The sequence below is a fragment of the Taurulus bubalis genome (genome assembly GCF_910589615.1).
Source record: "Taurulus bubalis genome assembly, chromosome: 15".
Taxonomy (NCBI): Eukaryota; Metazoa; Chordata; class Actinopteri; order Perciformes; family Cottidae; genus Taurulus; species Taurulus bubalis.
The window spans coordinates 13469875-13488802 of NC_136603.1; the positions used below are offsets into that span (position 1 = coordinate 13469875).

The following is an 18928-nucleotide window of genomic DNA, read 5'->3' on the forward strand; positions in this document are numbered from 1 at the left end:
AAATTTTCGGTGCGATACTATTTATGTGTTTTTCGTTATAAATAGCCAGTTGGACTTGAAACAGACTTGTAGAAATTAATCTAAACGTGTGTGTGTGTGTGTGTGTGTGTGTGTGTGTGTGTGTGTGTGTGTGTGTGTGTGTGTGTGTGTGTGTGTGTGTGTGTGTGTGTGTGTGTTTACAATGCTGCCTAGACGAATTCTTTACACAGGTGTGAAGTTTAAAGTAGGCCTATCCCCTTAATAGGACTAGAGCAGAATAGGAAACGGTCGTGTAGGCTGCATGATGAGTTATCTGTTAAGTGAGGTTTCTTCTCGTGGGTCTGGGGACGGGACTGAGGTCTTGCTGAGAACAGCAGCAGAATACGGCAGAAATCCACTCTCGGATCTTTGCCCCGAAGCTGTGCAGATAAAGTCCGCGCTGGCGCTCCTGCCCAGCGCGCTCGCCGCCTGGCTGCTGTGGCAGCTGAGGCACGAGCAGGGCCCGGCGGCTGACGGAGAGCCGACCGCCGCGGCCGCGGCCGCAGCCGCCGCCGATGCCGCCGCGGAGCTGTTGAGGCCTGCGGGCGACTGGTAGAGTCCCGGGTGCCGGAAGCCGCACAGGAGCTCTGGACGCGAGTAGGGGTGGGACAGGGCCCGGAAGGTATCGAGGGGCCGGATGGAGGAGGCGAAAGGTGACGAGGCGGCGCTGGAGGCGGCCGCGGCCGCGGCGGCGGCGGCTGCTGCCGAGACGCCGACGTGCGGGTAGTAGTGGAGAGGCATGTGCGAGTGGAAGGGGTACGGGAGACTTCCTGTCGCGGCCGCGTGCGTCATCATGTAGGTGTAGAAACTGGGGTCTGCTGGATGGGGCCAGGACATCGCCAGACGCTGCCTTTTATCCTTCATCCGCCTGTTCTGGAACCACACCTGCACACAGAGGCAACACAAGGCACATATTGAAGCTGCCATGTTGTTTTCGAGCTCTACATTTAGACATGAAGAGTGCTTCAGCGCGTGCTCAGACACGACTAAATATCCTATAAATGCTCTCAACGTTTAACAAGAATCAGTTAAAATCTACAAAATAAAAATAACAGTTAAAATATTGTTTTTATTTGGGATTTAATTATTTTAAATGGTGAGGTTATAAAGTACCTACACCGGTTGAATTGATTAGCACCCATGGGGTGACTACATACACGCTTTATTTTGTTTACAGGTTAAAATCACAATATTTCACCACATTCCATGAGCACAAATAATTGTTATGATGTTATTTTCCACTGCAGTATTATGACAATTATTCAGTTGTACCCACAGCATTGTTTTCTCTGCACAAACACATGCACACACAATATTAATGAAGATTAATCTGTACCTTGATCGTAGTCTCGGGCAGATTCAGCGCTGCGGCTAATTCACATCTTCTCGGTCTCGAAACGTAATTTTCCCGGTAAAACTCTTTTTCCAGTCTTCCGATCTGTTCCCTGGTGAAAGCAGTCCGATATCTTCTCACTTGGTCGCTATTTGAATTGTTTGATCCTCCCGATGAATTACCGTTCATATTCTGTAGGGAATTCGAGCTTGATCCAGAATCTGAAAAACCTAAAAAAATATTTGGAAAGAAGCACATTTTTAAGCATATTGTTACCGATTATACTGAAATAATAAACGTGTGTGGGCTTGCTGTATAGGCTATATTTGACAATTTAATGGCAGTTATTATAATACTTTTAAGGTTGAAATAAAATGTGTGCCAATAGTCAAATGCTAAATATTGTTTTTGATTAATATTACATTGCATTTGTATTTATTATTGTTATGAATAATAATAATAGAAAAAGAAAGTTCTACAAATGACAGGCTTAATATTGATACTACTTTTATTTAGCTTCAATTCGTTTTTAGGATGGAGACAGAATAATAAGCGCGGTTATTATCCGCCATATGAACATCAAAATACAACTGCAGAAATAATGAAAAAACATAAATATGGAGAAAAATGAAATATGAGGCTACCTTTGTTGTTTTCCTTGTGCTGGCTCGGGGATCGGTGCGATGGGCATCCCACCTCCACATCACTGTTAATATCAGAATCTGGCGAAACTTCGGAGTAAAGGCTCATTTTCTTCCTGCTTTCTGACGAAGAAATCTCCGCCGAAGAAGTATTGTCACTGTTGTGGTGCGCGCCGTAAAGACTGTCAATTTCAAATTTGCTTTTCGTCGGGATGTCCCCAAGATTTCCATGGAGAGAAGCCGAAGTTATTCTGGGGCTCAGCCGTCCGCTGTGCTGAGAGTTTTCCAGGGCCTCCAGCACTGAATTTCCAGGCGTGTCTGCGAGTCTCTTGCCTGCGACAGGACTGTGCAGACCTCTCTCCATCAATATCATCTCTTTTCTTATCCTCTCCATCATTAAGCCGTGCAAGACGAGAGAGAGAAAAAAAAAAAAAAACACAGACACACGCACCCCCCCCCACACACACACACACACACACACACACAGACACACACACACAGACACACACACACGCACCACACAGCACTTGTCCAGGAGGGCTGGAGCACCAATGAGTTGTGTCGGAGCTTAAATCTGCATGCAACTCAGCAACTGTCTCTAAATAACTGTCTCTAAACCTTTTTATAAGCAAGACGCAAAAAATGAAAAGAATCTGAATGCAATCGACGAGCGACTGCTCAAAACGAGCCGTGCATCCTCCTCACAAGCTGCACAAATGTCATTCATCAAAAGTGGTTGCTGTTCGTTGTTAAAATGCTCGGCTGACGTTGCTCCAATGATCATTTATTGTAACAGGTTTATAAGCAAATAAATAGGAGAGGGCTGTCACTTGATGATGGAGGCGGCCTTCGGTCAGACGAATAATATCCAAGTGAGAGGAAGAGAGGAGTGAGGCGCGAGGTGCTTGTCCCTGGGTTGATCTCTGAGTCTGTTTTAGATTGCTCTGGGGTTTGGCCTCTTGGGTGAAATTGACAGTCTGATTAATAAAATGAGCGGTGCAACATTTCCCTCTTCATTTAGGAATATTATTATGCTTTGATTCTCTATTGTTTCCCCTCCTCTCTTTTCACCCTCCCCTTCTGCAATAGTTGTTCTTTTTTATTTATTCTCCTTAATTCTTTTCTATTTTAGTTTTGTTACACTATTCTGCGACTTTAATCCGAATGTGAAGTGCATTAGGATTAACGTGAAAGTGTGAGATGAGATATTAAGAGCATTATTTGTGTCTGTTTTTTTTATTGCATTCTTTTTGCACATTTCATATTTTTCCTGTTTTTTTACACAGTTCGTCAAAGACACTCTTTGATGTGGTGATAATGGTTGCATTAGTACCGATAACAGCACACGCTGTATATATATATATTATGCATGTATCTTTGTTTGTTTGTTGTAGCTTGCTTAAAAACACATGCAATCTTCTTTTTTTTAATGATTTAACAATCAATCGTCACTGTTAGTTTAAATTACATTTCGTTACAGATTATTATTCACATTTTCTTTGTTTATTTCCATTTTCTCTAATGTTGAATCTTAACGAACTACTACTATTTAAAAGCGTATACTTAATATTTCATGTTTTGAACATAATCTCTTATCGGTTTGAAGTAATTTCCTCCAGTCAGAACCTTTACTGGGCATTGCAGTCTGTGTATTTACAGGAAAATAACATGTATGCATCATATTAACTCTATGCCGGAAACTCGAGTAAAGACATAACACCATGCTTGGACTCCTATAGTTCTCGATGTGAAATGACTAAAGGCGTCAGATCATCCTCTGTGCGTCCTCTGGCGCCTCCTGCAGGGATTAATATGAATGACCGTCATTGATATGAGGTGTTGACTGGGAACTGAGGGCTAGTTTACCATATGCAGTCTATGAGTTTACCTAATACCCTGACTTGTGTCTCTGCTGAGCACCCTGTGCACATTTACAGGCAAGATTATAGTGTATAAGGCAATTAATAGGTCATATAAATAGTTTTTGAGAAGCTGGAAGCTGCAAAGCGCCAAAGAGCCACATTACTAACCTCACACTTTGTGTCTTATTTCTATGAAATGGTGAGCAATGTAATGGGATTCAATTCAGAACAAAGTATGTCTAGCCTCTGGGATAATGCAGAATATGACACTAAATACTAACAAATATAAGGCTTCAGGATGAGAATTTCAATATCAACTTCAATATTGGACTAACATATCATTATTATGCCCACTTAGTCATATGTTTAAAAAAACTGCTTTTGTGCAAAATCATGTTTTAATCTTAAGACAATCATGTTTTACTAGCAGGATAAGACCAATTAATAAATGAAATGTAGTTAAATGAACCCATCGCTTCATTAGTGAACACAATATTTAATTTCATATTTTAATAAAAAACTGCTTTGTACTCAATTAAGACACTGGAGTTTGCGATCTACGAGCTTTGGGAATTTACATTTTATATAATTAGGTCATTTGCATACATGTTGTGCAGCTAATGAATCTTTCTATGATGAGTTTACCTTAAGATTGTTTTACACTGCAGACACTTCTGAATTGTATAATCCTAAAATCATTTGAAATGGATCTTTGCAATTTACTCTTAAGGTCAGGTTTTCTGACACTTTCACAAGATACTTTAGGGGGTTTTCTTTCTGGCAATACCTCATTGGTGCAAATAGTCAAAGTGGTTCAGAAGCTACAGCCATTTTAATTTTGGTACGTCACTTAAGGCGTTTTTCCTCCAAAATAGGGGTGGGGTGGAAGAGGTTAAGTTAGATTTTGGGCCATAAGAGACCAAATGGCACTAATCTATTTTTTTTTCTCTCTCCCAGCTTTGATTGTTCCTCAAGCTATTAAATATTCACTTTTCAAAATTGCAATTTTCTTTAAAAAAACCAAGTGCATATTTTTACATGGCATTTTAGAGAGAGGGTCTTTCCCCATATAACATCTGCTTCACATATTCTTGGACATAAAGTCTTAAATATGTATGAGTTTCTTTTAAGCTCGTCTTTAGAGGCAGATTCATGGCACAGATCCATGTTTCTTATGCTCTTCATCTGACATGTACACGTTCACTGATAGACAACAGCACCCTCTGAATGGATCCTTGCCTGTACACATATGTTAAGGACATTTGGGGTACAATGATATGAATCTAAAGTTTGAGTGTGATGGCAACTTTGAATTGTGCAGAGGTCACACAGGGTTTCCCAGCATTTCCGTTGGTCATTTTCAGATTTCCACTTCAGTTAACTTAATCTACAGTTCACTGTGGATCCACCAGTGTGCAAATATTATATCAACACAATCCTGAGAATTAAGGTTAAAAGGAAGTAGATTCAGGAATTTAACATTTTTTTCCTGTGGTAATAAAATAGTAATTTGCAATTCTGTCATGAGGCAAAATTAAATTAATTGTCTTGAAAGTCATGTCTTAAACACTCATAATGATTAACTCTAATTGAAAATGAACACTGTTCCCTATTCATAAAAAATACAATTATTCTTTACTGACATTTGTAAAAATGAATATGAAACACACTAGACAGGTTCACAAGGAAGTGCAAATAAAAAAGGATGGTCATACATTCAGTTTATTGATTCATTTTGACAATGCACATTAATTATAATTTACATAAGTGACTGTTAGCCAGCAGGCTGATTTTTAACTGCAGTCTTTTGACACAATGTTCTTCACCCAATGGACGGGTTCTGAAACATACCAAAGTTGCAAGAACAGCAACACAATCAGCTTTCTCAAAACAAAGTATAACATAGATACACTAATGTAGCAATAAAGGCTCAAATGTCCACTGCAGTGTATTTTTCCATGCAAAACAATATGAAGCAGCAAAGCAGAAATGAGCAATAGGTATGTTAATAACCACATTTAAAACATGGTAGTATTGCATAACAGCAGTTGTAAATGAAGCATAAGATCAGAATTAAAATCCAAATCTGGACAAACAGGAGGGACTGTATTGGGCTGAAGTGGGACGAGCAGCAACCATGACTGACTTTGTTGGGCTGGAATAACTGTCGATTGAGCAGAAAGCCCTGAACACATTCATCTTTAAGCTTAAAAGGCTGTGCACATTTTCAATTAATTAGTCAATTCAATCTCTGCTCAGGTGAGTGGCATCCATCTACCTGTAAGAGTGAAGTTGTCCGACCTCAACATGTGCAACAACGCCAACAGGAGAGTTGAGGACACCCCCAGTCCTAAGTAGTCTTATCAGACAAATTATTAAAATCACCTGTGTTTACCAGACACACGGGTGTGCAGTGTCTTTTAACATAACGATTTCAAAGACATCAGCAGATAAGCAGGTGTTACTAAACCCATTACAGTTGCCATGTTTGATTCAAGTGTGCCAGCATCTGAAACTGAAGCAACTAAAAGGAATTCAGCCATCAATATTTCATTTTATTCGCTTTCCTTTCCTTAATGGGACATGTCTGTTATCTATCAGAAGATGTGCGACTACCTTGACTGTGTTTCCAATGAGAAGTTGGGGAGATTTCTCAGCCACCTCAAAGCAGTCAGTTAGGATGCAGCGTCTAGTGGTCATTAGAGGAACTGCATCTTAAGGCACATGTTGGCTCCCTCTCTCAGGGTGACGCAGAACCAACAGACATCCCTTCAGCCTGGGATCCCTTGAAATGTATTGCAGGAAGCAAAACAGCCAATTCAGCTGCTGACATTCTTGGACATTATTTGTGAAAATGTAATGATGAGTTTAAAACCGCTCAAATATGGATAAGAATGTTCAAATGCTGCAGGTGTTTGACAATGTCAATGTGGTCCATATTCAGGTTTCCAAAATGTAAATCCTTTGTTTTTATTGCTTGTGATGTATTCATCATCCATATGATTTATATTTATGAAAAATCTCACACATGCGTTTGACTTGATGAAGCATTGTTTGTTTGTTTTAGCAAGGATATGTAACAGCCAACCATTTACCATGCCATTGTAAAACATTTACTCCCCATATCATTACAGCTGATCATCTCGCATCTAGCTAGCTTAAAAAAAAAAAGTTTTTAATGTGGAAACAACAAATTAACTGGCAGCGGTTTAACACCTGCTAGAGTTTCAGAAATCTCTCCCAGTGCTTTTATTTTTGTAAATTTCAGGATTGCTTTGTGTAAAAACTGTTTTAATCTGTTGACCCCTTGAACTTGACTCCAGAGGAATTACTCCACCCAAGCTCTTCCAATCCCTAACACAATGCAACCAGTAGGGCACATGTGAGCACTCCTTTACCATTCTCATACCAAAACTCATCTGCACATGAAACATCAGCTGTAGCCAGAATGTAAAATAATTGTGGAGTATATTTGACATATTTGACTCTTGATGCATAATCTGTATACTTTCTCTTGATTATCACTTGATGATATAAACGAGGTGCTCGTGTGATGAAGCTGTGAAAGTGTGTTAATACTAAGTGAGTCGTACAAGAAGTTGAAAAAGCAGGTTTCCTGCACCTTAAAAGCGCATTCCGGCCCGTGGTTGTCTGGAGAGAATTTCTTCAAATTTGGCACAGGTTGTCCACTTGCCCTCATGGATGAACATATGCTAATTTTGACAATTTCACACAAATCTCTACCAGGATAAAATGACAAAGTGATCTTGGGCAGACATTGAGGTAAACTGAAACTGGACTACTTGGCAGAGTCATATCAATGTGGTGCAGCGCATGTTTTGCAGGCTAATTGTTCTGTGTGTTCAGACATGAACAACCACAACTAAACCATTGCTTAAAAACAGAGCTGGGACTCAGTGAACAGGTCTTTACGCATCAGATTGCCAAACCACATGAAGAGAAGCCACATTATCTCTGCTCAATCCTAATGGATTTACATACAAAACAAAATGCAGATATGTTACACAATATGTTTTTACTTGTAGCCTGACCAGGAAATCCAGGTGTGATGCTTTACTTAGTTTAACCTGTTAGCCGGAAGTGGACACACAAACAAAGAGAGCGATCAAAGCATGTCAAGTCTGCCTCCTCTGTTTGTTTTTCTGAACACTTCTAAAGTAACTATTTGGTATTTGCTGCCACTCTGCTCCTTTGAAAGTACGCTTTACTTTAAAGAAAGGCCACTGTCTAATTGCTAATACACATAGTCCAAACAGTAATCAATGCACTAGACTAGTATATCTGTCAACAGGACATTAAATGGCAAATATGGAGATCACTCACATAAACAACACCATGAGCTCTATCCAAAATGAGTCAAATAACTACTGAAACACATGTATGCCTTTTGCTGTATGTCCAATGAGCTGTGGTTCCACGCATATGTAAATATATGTTCAACTGTTAAATACACAGTATAGTTGAAGAGCAAATGTTTTGCATTAATTGTACACAATTAGGCACTGGTCTGTGTCATGATCCCTGCAGTCACTCATTATAGGATGCATTTCTAATACATCTATAATAATGATGACACATGTGGAGTTGTGTCCCCTGCTTGTGGAAATATTGTTGAAGTGAGAGCACACCATACATGTTACCTATTTTAGTTTCATTTCCCCAATCATTTTTTGGTAGAATCCTATATTGATAGAGGACTGGCAGTGAAAGGAAACATACCAGAGCTCGAACCAATCAGCACACAGCTACTTGATGTAGCTGTAAGTAATTAGTGCTGCTGAAGAATATGCTTCTCCCTATTTTAAGTCTGTGTAAAAGAGTAAGCGTCAGTTGCTATATGAAGCTGTTGCTTTATGCTCCTACAGTGTTTCTGCAAGTGCTGTCGCTGCTTAGATTATTTCCTTACGTGAGAGCGCCATCTTGAGGCGACTTGTTGTGAATGCAAAGAAACCAAATAACAGGACGGAGACCAAACTAACTAACTGCTGCCCTAATCCCATTCAGCCTTAAACATGAAGACTTTAAAATGTGTAAATCACAGGAAGGCATACAATACTTGTTTTCTTCTACCATCGATGAAATAAACGTCTTTATCGATTGCTTCACATCATTGAGTCAAATCCGAAACATTAGGACTTAAACAAGTGAATCACAGAAAGAAATACAATACCTGTTTTCTTCTGCCAGCATCGTTATTGATGGAATACACGTCTTTACCGACTGCTTCACATCATGGAGTCAAATCAGAGACATTAGACAGCGCAAAGACGTAATATCATTATTCTGGCAATAGCGAGATGCTGTTCACTCAATATAAACGCATTATTACTAGTATTATTAATAGTAGCCTAAAAGGCGACAATATTTTTCCAAAAAAAACAGTTAGTAAACTTTGTTGAAACGAACATTCATGTTTATCTTTATCTTTAAAATAACTTTCGTCAGTTTCCTAATTTCTCAGTCATATCTTTATGAAACTAACAGAGTAAAAACTCTGATGGCGACACCAACTGTTAGTTGAGCACGAATTATTGTCAAGTCACTTATACTCAGTATAATATTGCATTATCAGCAATATTATTCTATTATAATATAAGTAGAATTAACTTTCAGTCAAAATAACTGCAGATGATGAAACGGGAATAAGTATAAAAGCTTCTTGTCATTCAGCAGCAGGACGTTTTAAAGGGTTCCTTATAACAAATATCACTAGAGTAAACATATTGTCTATTACAGGCTAGTAACAACTAACTCATTATTCGATTTAAACTGATTTGTACTTGCTCTCGAATAGTTTATTAATGTATTGGTACCTTATTGGAACCCTTCCACATTGTTGCATAGTTGTGGTTATTTTTAAAACATGACCTTGTCGATAATGTGTTTCATAGGCGTTGGTGCGAGTTCAGTTTGATTCATAATAAGTGACCAGTGCAACATGTGTTACGTTGGTTTGAATTGGTTTTCTACATTTGGGCTATTTTACCGACATTTTCCATCAAGTGCATCAGTCGCTGAGGCTATTATTATTTGAAGTGTGTCCCAAATGTCATCTCGGTTATTTACTTTGACCAAACTCATTAGGCCAGCTGGAAACTTCCAGTCGTGGATCTAATTCATATGCCTGTATACGTTCACATTTCTCCAGATAACATAACCACCAAATGTGTATTTTAATTTGAAATGATTCAGTTTCTTTTAACACCATTTGTTTGTCCGCTTTATCCTCAGCCAAACTTGTTTTGTTCTCCCCGTTTCGACATTTGAAATAACTGCTTAATAGTCGAGAAATTAAAACATATTCCACACGTGTGAACCTTATGAAGCCGTCAAATGGACATCATTAGAAAACAATTGGAAATAGTTTTTCTTCTTCTTGTAACCTGCTCGTCTGCAGCGCCCTGTCGAGTATATTGCATGGAATTTCTCTTGGCTCATATTCAATACAAGGAAGATTCAAGATGCAATTGCTCAGCCCAAAGAACTTGAACGAGGGAAGCCGCAAGTTTATTACCAAGGACAATAGACGGCGGAGCGCTTCCTCCAAAGGGATGGACGTCAGCCAGACTGAGTCCTCAATATGGCTCCTGACACTAAACGTGAAGGACGAAGAGCAGTAAACGACACCAACCCGAACACTAAAGCTTCCCCTCATTTTGTAATTGTTGAGCCCGTCTTCCTTTGTCTGACTGTTGCCTGTTGCCTTACTTCAATATAGTAAATTTAAGTGAACGGATTTAAGTGAAAATGTGCAAGCAGGCGGTCCATCAACAAGTTAAAGATTAAACTATTGTATATTTATTTTCATTCAGTTGGGATTAGTTTGTTCACACGTTTCCTGATGTGATATATACAATTAGCTTTTAATTTAATTTTAACTATTCTTACTGGTTTTTCCTTCATGGGGGCAAATGCGATTTAGAGATTTAGGCCTGATGTTGAAAACACACTTAGCCAACTTTTGAATATGCTTAAAATGTGATGGACAAAATGAACAACTATCTAAAAAGCCTTTAAAAATAACATAAGCGTTCACTCTAGAGATATTGCAGTCAGTTTTGTAATATCCATATCTTTACTTTTTGTTGCATTGTGTTTTGACATTACAATTTTAAGTCGCTTTTTTATGCATGAATGTCGCTATTCAACATTTTTTGCCAGCTGTTGTAGGTTCTTTTTTCTTGATTTAAACATATTATAGGAACATACATTTACAACAAACATATAGGAACAAAGATTTGCAACAAATGCACGTTCATGTTTGCACTTTTCCTACCTTGACTTCTGATGTTAATGAAGGCACACACTGCATTCATATGGTCCCGCACACGAGCAATACATATTCATAACTCCAGCGATGACTGACAGTGCTGATGTTTAATTGCAGAATTAAGCAACTGACAAACAATGAAAAGAGCAAAGACAGCATGGCAGGATGAAGGCCAAATACGAACGTGTACTGCCACCTATTGGATTACAGCCGCCACTACACCCACGATTAGTCATATTGAGAAAGTTGCCTGCTTTAATTAAACCCTGTATATTATAAATCTCAGTGAACTGTATTTGGAAGTATTAACTCTATGCAAATAGCTAAAATTATCCAGTCCGACCGGACACGGTAGTTATTAAGAATCTAATCTACAGATGTATTTTTATAATAAAATTACTTGATTGTCTCTGAACTTGTGATCAAAACAATCCCCCAGACGCGCTTTCCCCCACTATGGGATCCTTTATAATGAAAAAACAACTGCTCCAAGTCTTCAATGTCAGTGTATTTTTGAACTCCCCACCCCCAACACACACACACACACACACACACACACACACACACACACACACACACACACACACACACACACACACACACACACACACACACACACACACACACACACACACACTATAATGTGAATACTATAGAAATAAAAGTGGTGATTATGAATCAAACAAGTACAGTTAAACGTTAAATCCCCATAGGAGGACCGTATGGATATATTTCTTTTGAGCAGCACTGACAATAGTTGATAGTACACCAAGTGCTTTAGTGAAATGCACTTGGACTTGGAATACAACATTTACGCAGTATTTAACATTTAACATGTACATGCCTGTTTTAATTGTAAACAATAGTGTAATCATTTTTGCAAGGGGATAATATCATTTGTGATGCTTATTTTCGGGAGTTAACATTGCTAGAGGTCGTAATTGTACAGTAGGGCGGCACGCAGAAGCTTTTTATGTCGTAATGGTCATTTTTTTCTCACACGGGTAAAAACAAATAAAGTTCCATTTAAAGACATGCACTATCAACCTAAACTGCTTCAAGAAGCCTAGATGCAGTTCATTTAAGATGTGGTCTGGCAAATAGAGACAATGAGGTAGCCTGTATAGAAACCTCTGATGGAAAACGCAGACAAATATTTTACAATTAATTCGAGTTTCTGTAAAGGCCGGTGAGAATTTTCAAAATGCGAATATATATCCTGCTGTTTCACACGTTGTGTTCAGTCCCTATAACAACACAGCAGCACGAATGAATGCGACATTGTTTACAAGGGAGTGACCACAAGAAAAGCATCACATCGAAGGCTAAAATGTATATAACACAATGCAATGGCTTGTTGATTGCATGCGGGGAAAAGGGACTTTTATTACTTATTCTGAATATTTTTTCGTCTGTACTGTGTTTTGATGGACTGTTTTCTATCAATGCGAGAACACATTTTGAATAATAGCCTTCATCCCAAAAAGTATTCAGTATAATTTCCATAATGTTGCACTATAGGAGTATTTCATGTATGCGGTTCTGCATTACCCGTGTACCACATGGGTCAATCCACACAGTCACCTTGCTATTCTTAATCTCAGCACAATGATACCAAAACAGACCCCGCGCATGTGCTTTTGAAATACGAGCCCCTGACACTTTACTTATCATAAGCCAAAAATTCATATGATATTCTCGACTATATGATTCCAATCTAACTTCATCCCCCACCCACTCAATACCAAAATATATCCTCATGGAGTATTTTTGCTTCGCAGTTCTGGGAGCAAGGGTGGGGCGGAACAACATATTTTGCATATCACGTGACGTTGTATTAACAAATCAACAATTACCTACCCTTTATTCTTCAGGAGTTGCTAAGAACGCGTGAGAAGCGTCTGAGGAAAGCTCCATGGAAATGTGTGAGCGGAATCCTTTAAATCCCGGCTATGTTGGTTCTTTGCTGAATTTTACTTCCCCTGAGTCGCTGTATTTCTCCAACTTGCGGGGTAATGGAGCCCACATACCCGGGCTGCACCAGATCCCTTACAATAGGAGAGATGTGTGCACGCTCCCATGGACTTCCTCAAGTGCGTGCACGTCTGGACCAACAGTACCACCTCAGGGTCGCGCCTTTGGAGGCTACTGTCCGCCGTTTCTGTCCAACTCGGTGTCTATAAATACGAACTCTTCCAGCGGCCACGCCAAGGCGCATCTGGAGGAGTCGGCCCGATGCTTCCAGGTCTCAAACCACAAGACGGAGGAGTCTGCCAGGCGGGATGAGGTCTACGCCGGGGAGCACGGGGCCGCCAGTGACCGCGGCTACTCGGACCTGGACAGCCGCTCTCACGGTTCCGCGGCCCAGCTCGATCCGGAGTCAGTGGATCCGCTGAATGTAAACGACACCAAACGGGAGCAGAACCCCATTCACCCATCATCTAGTCACACATGCTCCAGGACGTCTTTCGCAGAAGGTTAAGTATCCGGATGTATATTTATATTTCATTAACACAGCAAGAACTATAGATCTGTGCTTCACGTCGTTGTCTTATGTTCTGGTGATTATATCTTGATATTCCTGTCACATCATGAAGAATATTCAACTTGCGAATAGCGTATTGTTATAAGGGAGCTAGTTGATGCTTGACATTATCATTGTAATGGTCAGTATCTGTGGTCTGTTTCAACATCTGTATATAGGCTGCTATGTCTGGTATTCTTGGTAATATTAGTCATATGTATGTATAGGCGAGCCCTCTAATATTTAATGTGTTAACCCATTTTTTGTTTTACTTTCGTAAGATATGAGCAATAGTACCATTGGGTGCAGTTAATTCCCCTCAGTCTACATCCCTGCTCCTGAGGTTGGTGTTAATTTAAAGTATAAAACTTGTTTCTACCTCTGCTCCCTGCAGCTGCCCCATGGTGCTCGTCACAAGTGAAAACCAGGAAGAAGAGAAAACCTTACACGAAGCTACAGCTGGCTGAACTTGAGAATGAGTTTATGATGAATGAATTCATCAACAGACAGAAACGGAAAGAGTTGTCAGAAAGACTGGACTTGAGCGACCAGCAAGTGAAAATATGGTTTCAGAACCGAAGGATGAAGAAGAAACGACTGATGATGCGCGAGCATGCTTTCTCTGCGTACTGATGACCTTTGGACTTGATCATGACTCGGAATATGTGTTGTACTATGAATGTTGCAGCACATGTGCACACCGTTCGGTTTGTGGCGTGGACTTGTATTTATAGATATGTAAAAAAAAAAGAAGAAGATATTCCTGTCACATTAGATGCTGCAATTGTGTAGTCCCAAGTTAAGTGATATTCATAATGAAAGCGCAGTGCAGACTAAAATATCCTTGTTGTACTAAATTGGTCGTTTAGATATTGAGATTCTCCAGATGCGCAGTAGGCCCCATTTGGCTCCTGATTGGCTTGAAGCTGCGGATCATGATTCTCTTTTAAATTGTTTCCCACCGAGCTCAAAATGATATCAAAACCAAACCGTTTGCATATTTAAGGAAGTATATTGGTCTGTGTTTGTGTATTTTATATGATGGTCCGTCTGTGGTGTGGTGGGGGCCTAATGTGGAAGCAAACGGTCAAGTTCATGTTTACGGACAGATAAAAGATTAACAAGTCAGTATTACGAGATATATTGTGATTGCATGGCTATTTCCTAATTGTTGTTACTAGATTACATGCCTGAGTTCCCCTCCAACTAATTGTAAAGCTGATGAAATGAGCAAAGTAACGTCGGTTTTGTTCTATATGGCCGCATCCACATTCAAAGTGAAAAGAATTTAGCGCAAAAATGTGTTTACTTCCAGTTCACAAAAAAGCATATTTGTTGATACGAAACATTTTGATGGTGTTGATTTAATCTGCTTTATAACTGTACTAATATAATAGTGATTTGTTTTTGTCGTCAGACCTGGTTTTGTGTTGCAAATGGCTCCTGCACAATTACAGATCATTAATTCGGAATGACTTTTGCTTTGCTCCTGTCTTTTTTAAATACATCATTTATGAAGCATTCTGTCAGATTGAATGGAATGTTGAATAAAACGCATTATTTGTAAGAATACACATTAGACCAGCGATCAGTTTTACGCACAGACATATGTTTTGTAAAATGGACGCAACATGCAGATATACATACATTTGTAAATAAAGATCATTTTGAAATGACCGGAAGACGAGTTATTGTGCATCTTGTGAATCATGATGTTTTAGACAGTGTTAGGTTATGTTGTTTGTACCCGTATATATATGTATTCTTGGTTTGCAATAGAAATTGAATGGTCAAGGCTTCACGTTTATTAAGCCTCCGTAATCATGTTAATTCAGGACCTATTGATCAAATTATATGTACCTGTAATTTGAATCTAATGTAGCAATAGTCTGCAACATTTTTGACTTAAAATTAGCACTGGAGAGGATTTACTTTGGAGATGTTGTTTTTTTGGCTGCCTGTGATGGAAAGACAGCATATGCGTGTTCTGTTCTTCTGTTCACTTATATACACGGAATACTCCTCGCGTTATAAATCGATGATGTTTGCACGAAGGAACTTGTTGGTTTCATTTAGGCTGTACAAAAACACTTAATATATTAAGGTTTAATCTTGAAACAACCCTCTACTCACTTTAACTTACATGTCATAGTCTTCATTCAGCTTTCCCTGCAGTAAATGTATTTACTTCTCTCAAGCAGCTTCAGAGGTTATATAATATAAATACACTATTTTCAGCTCGGCAGAACAAAATCCCCGACTGCTTTACAATTATTATTTCTGAATCATCCACCGTATTTGTTGTAAATTCAGTATACAATAATCTCAAATACTATTTCTTTACTAATATATGTGCATTTTATTCAATATTAGTTTTTGTTTAGCATTTATATTCTTACAATATAGACGCAGCCATAATTAGCCTGCGTGGACAAATCTCGTGCATTTGCGCGCACACACACACACACACACACACACACACACACACACACACACACACACACACACACACACACACACACACACACACAAACACAGACACAGACACAAACACAGACACAGACACACACACACACACACACACACACACACACACACACACACACACACACACACACACACACACACACACACACACACACACCTCCATATGACAGAGGGAGTTTACCTGCATATGACCAAATGGATTTGCAGTATAATTTAAATATGTGCATCATCATTCATTTATTTGCACTTTACGCACCAAACAGGCTCGTATATTACATGCGTATTGTTGGGGTGTGTGTGAGATGTGCATATCAATTGTTATTTACCTAAAAACTTCACTGTAGTTTTCCCATTCAGACAACGTTGAAACCTTTAGGTTACAGGTGGTCAGAGGTTTAAAGGCATCGATCAAAGACCAACTCGCAGCATAACCAGTATGTATAAAACATTACATGAGTGAATCTAATAATGGACCCTCCCGTTGCATTATCACGTCACAATCACCGCATCACTGCAACAATAATTCACCACTGCAGTCATATCAAAGGCTGGAACTAAGAGTAACATTTTAAACTATTCATTTGAAATGAAACGCGAAGAGATGGTTCTTCCATATAACAGTTGTTTTCTCTTTTGGTCATTTATTTTGTAGAGCTGTTGTGGTTGAGTGTGTCATTTGTATTCTTTTATTGGCGTAATCTTGCTCTAATACCAATATTATTTTGCACACAATCTGCATTCAGACGCTGTGGGCCTGTTGTGCCATCTCGAGGTTTGTCGTGTTTATTTTGTTCTCAGCATAAAGTCGTTCCCACACATGTTTCACCTATTAGTTTTTATTGCTCAGACTATCTTGAACGGCTACACAATGTTTTCTATGCGTCCGATACGCAACGTTTTCCTGCAGCATTGGTTGCTTTATTGCTTTACAGCCAAATGCAGCAGACGGCGTCACACAGCAACTTCAGATAATGGGGGCGTCCAAACAAAGTTAAGGTCAAGTTAGTTAGTTAGTTAGTTAGTTGGATAGTGCCTGTGCGTTGCTACTTGCCACAATATTAACAAAAAGCGAAATCTCAGCATGTAGAAATTAGTTTAATTAAATAAACATGGACATTTTGTAATTCATATTTGGTAACATTGTAGTAGTAGACAATTTAAGTTGAATATTTTGGCCCCTGAGAACTTTTAAATGTAACTTACGGAGTGTGGACTATATGGAAATGATTACATACTGAGGTGAATACGTGAATATAATACGTTTTTTGGCTGTGCATTGCTACTTGCCACAATATTAGCAAAAAGCGAAATTTCAGCATGTAGAACTTAGTTAAACTAAACATGGACATTTTTGTATTCATATTTGGTAACATAGTAGACAATTTAAGTTGAATATTTTGGGCCCTGAGAACTTTTAAATGTAACTTATGGAGTGTGGACTATATGGAAATGTGAAAATATTGCGGTGAATATGTGAGTAATACGTTTTTTGCTGAGCGCATAACGAAGCAGTGTCAGGCAAAGAAAATCACACAGTATTTTAATCCAAAAGTGCAAACAGATCGTGGAATAATAATAGTAGTAATACTAATAGTAGTAATAATAATAGTAATAATAATGATACTTATGGTATCACATTTCAAAATGCTTCACAGCAAACAGATAATTGGAGACAATAACAGCCACAATATGAACGAAATATAGCACACGTGACAAGCAACAGGTTGTTTGAAAACTATAATTTAAATGTTTCAACATTTGACTGCAGTATACTGTTGATTGTTGGTGATGTATTTGATGATGTATTTGCAATCTTCAAACTTGAACCTCCGGATAAATTAGTTTAAGAAATGTTATATTTTCACCCTATTTTTTTAAATAAATAAATACGAACTTGGTCTGGCTTGCATGGCGTTAACTGCCTGAGGGCTTTCAACGTGAAGTGTGGTAAAGGTTTCAAACCAGAGCCCCGGACCACAGGGCTGATTTTACCCCAATAACAATAAACCCAGTCGCCTTAGAGCTATTTCCACATTGCGCGTGACCTTCAGGCTTTAGGTACTGAACAGTCTAATTCTCCTCTGACTACAATACTGGCCTTCTGCAGCTATACATATACGACGCGCCATTTGCATGATACTATGTGTTCTATAGGTCCAGCATTTAGACCTGGAACAACTATGAAGTACTTGATTGTCTTTCAATATTTTTCTCCTCCTCTCCTCTTCTATTTTCTTGTGTGAAGATAAAATCATACTCACAAATGCAAAACCCCCAAATATTAATGGAGGCTAGAAGACGCGTATCCGTTCACCAGGGTTTTTACATCTCAGCGAAGAGGGGCCTAAACTCTGCAGGCATGGCTGCCTTCGTGCAATAAAATGATTTGGGTGCAGAGGCTTGTTGCTGAATGCTTGGTGGACATCACCTAGACCACAGACGGTCAAAGCCACTTATTTTGGACTTGGCCATGCTGAATGTGCGCCGTGATTCATGCTTGCGATGGACTTAGCTTGTGTTTTTGTGGCTTTCCTGCATTCTGCAGTAGCATTGTGGGACGTTTGGGCGGTTTTCTCGCTCGTTCATCTGCATTTTTTTATTAAGCTGTAACAAATGAAAAAGCAAGCAGGATATATCATATTGTACCATTCTTATACAAATAGTTCCAAGTTGAGTCACATGTGTTTATTTGCATGCTTTCGCAGTGGAATACAAGAATGTGTAACACAGTCAATTTGTGGTCTCGTTATTTCTCTTGTGGTGCCTGCTTGC

The 18928-nt window shown here is 39.1% G+C and overlaps 2 protein-coding genes across 2 annotated transcripts; one reads left to right on the forward strand and one right to left on the reverse strand.

The window, feature by feature from the left end:
- Window positions 1–288: 288 nt before the first annotated feature.
- evx2 (even-skipped homeobox 2) lies at window positions 289–2389 on the reverse strand (the record flags this gene model as incomplete). The annotated part of the gene is made up of 3 exons (XM_079230676.1): window positions 289–903; window positions 1355–1581; window positions 1996–2389. 3 exons carry the CDS (start codon window positions 2387–2389, stop codon window positions 289–291), a joined length of 1236 nt encoding a protein of 411 aa, XP_079086802.1.
- A 10671-nt stretch (window positions 2390–13060) lies between these two features.
- On the forward strand, window positions 13061–15335 carry hoxd12a (homeobox D12a; the record flags this gene model as incomplete). The annotated part of the gene is made up of 2 exons (XM_079231231.1): window positions 13061–13622; window positions 14064–15335. The coding sequence occupies 2 exons, from the start codon at window positions 13061–13063 to the stop codon at window positions 14300–14302; spliced, it is 801 nt and encodes a 266-aa protein (XP_079087357.1). The 3' UTR covers window positions 14303–15335.
- Window positions 15336–18928: the final 3593 nt, after the last annotated feature.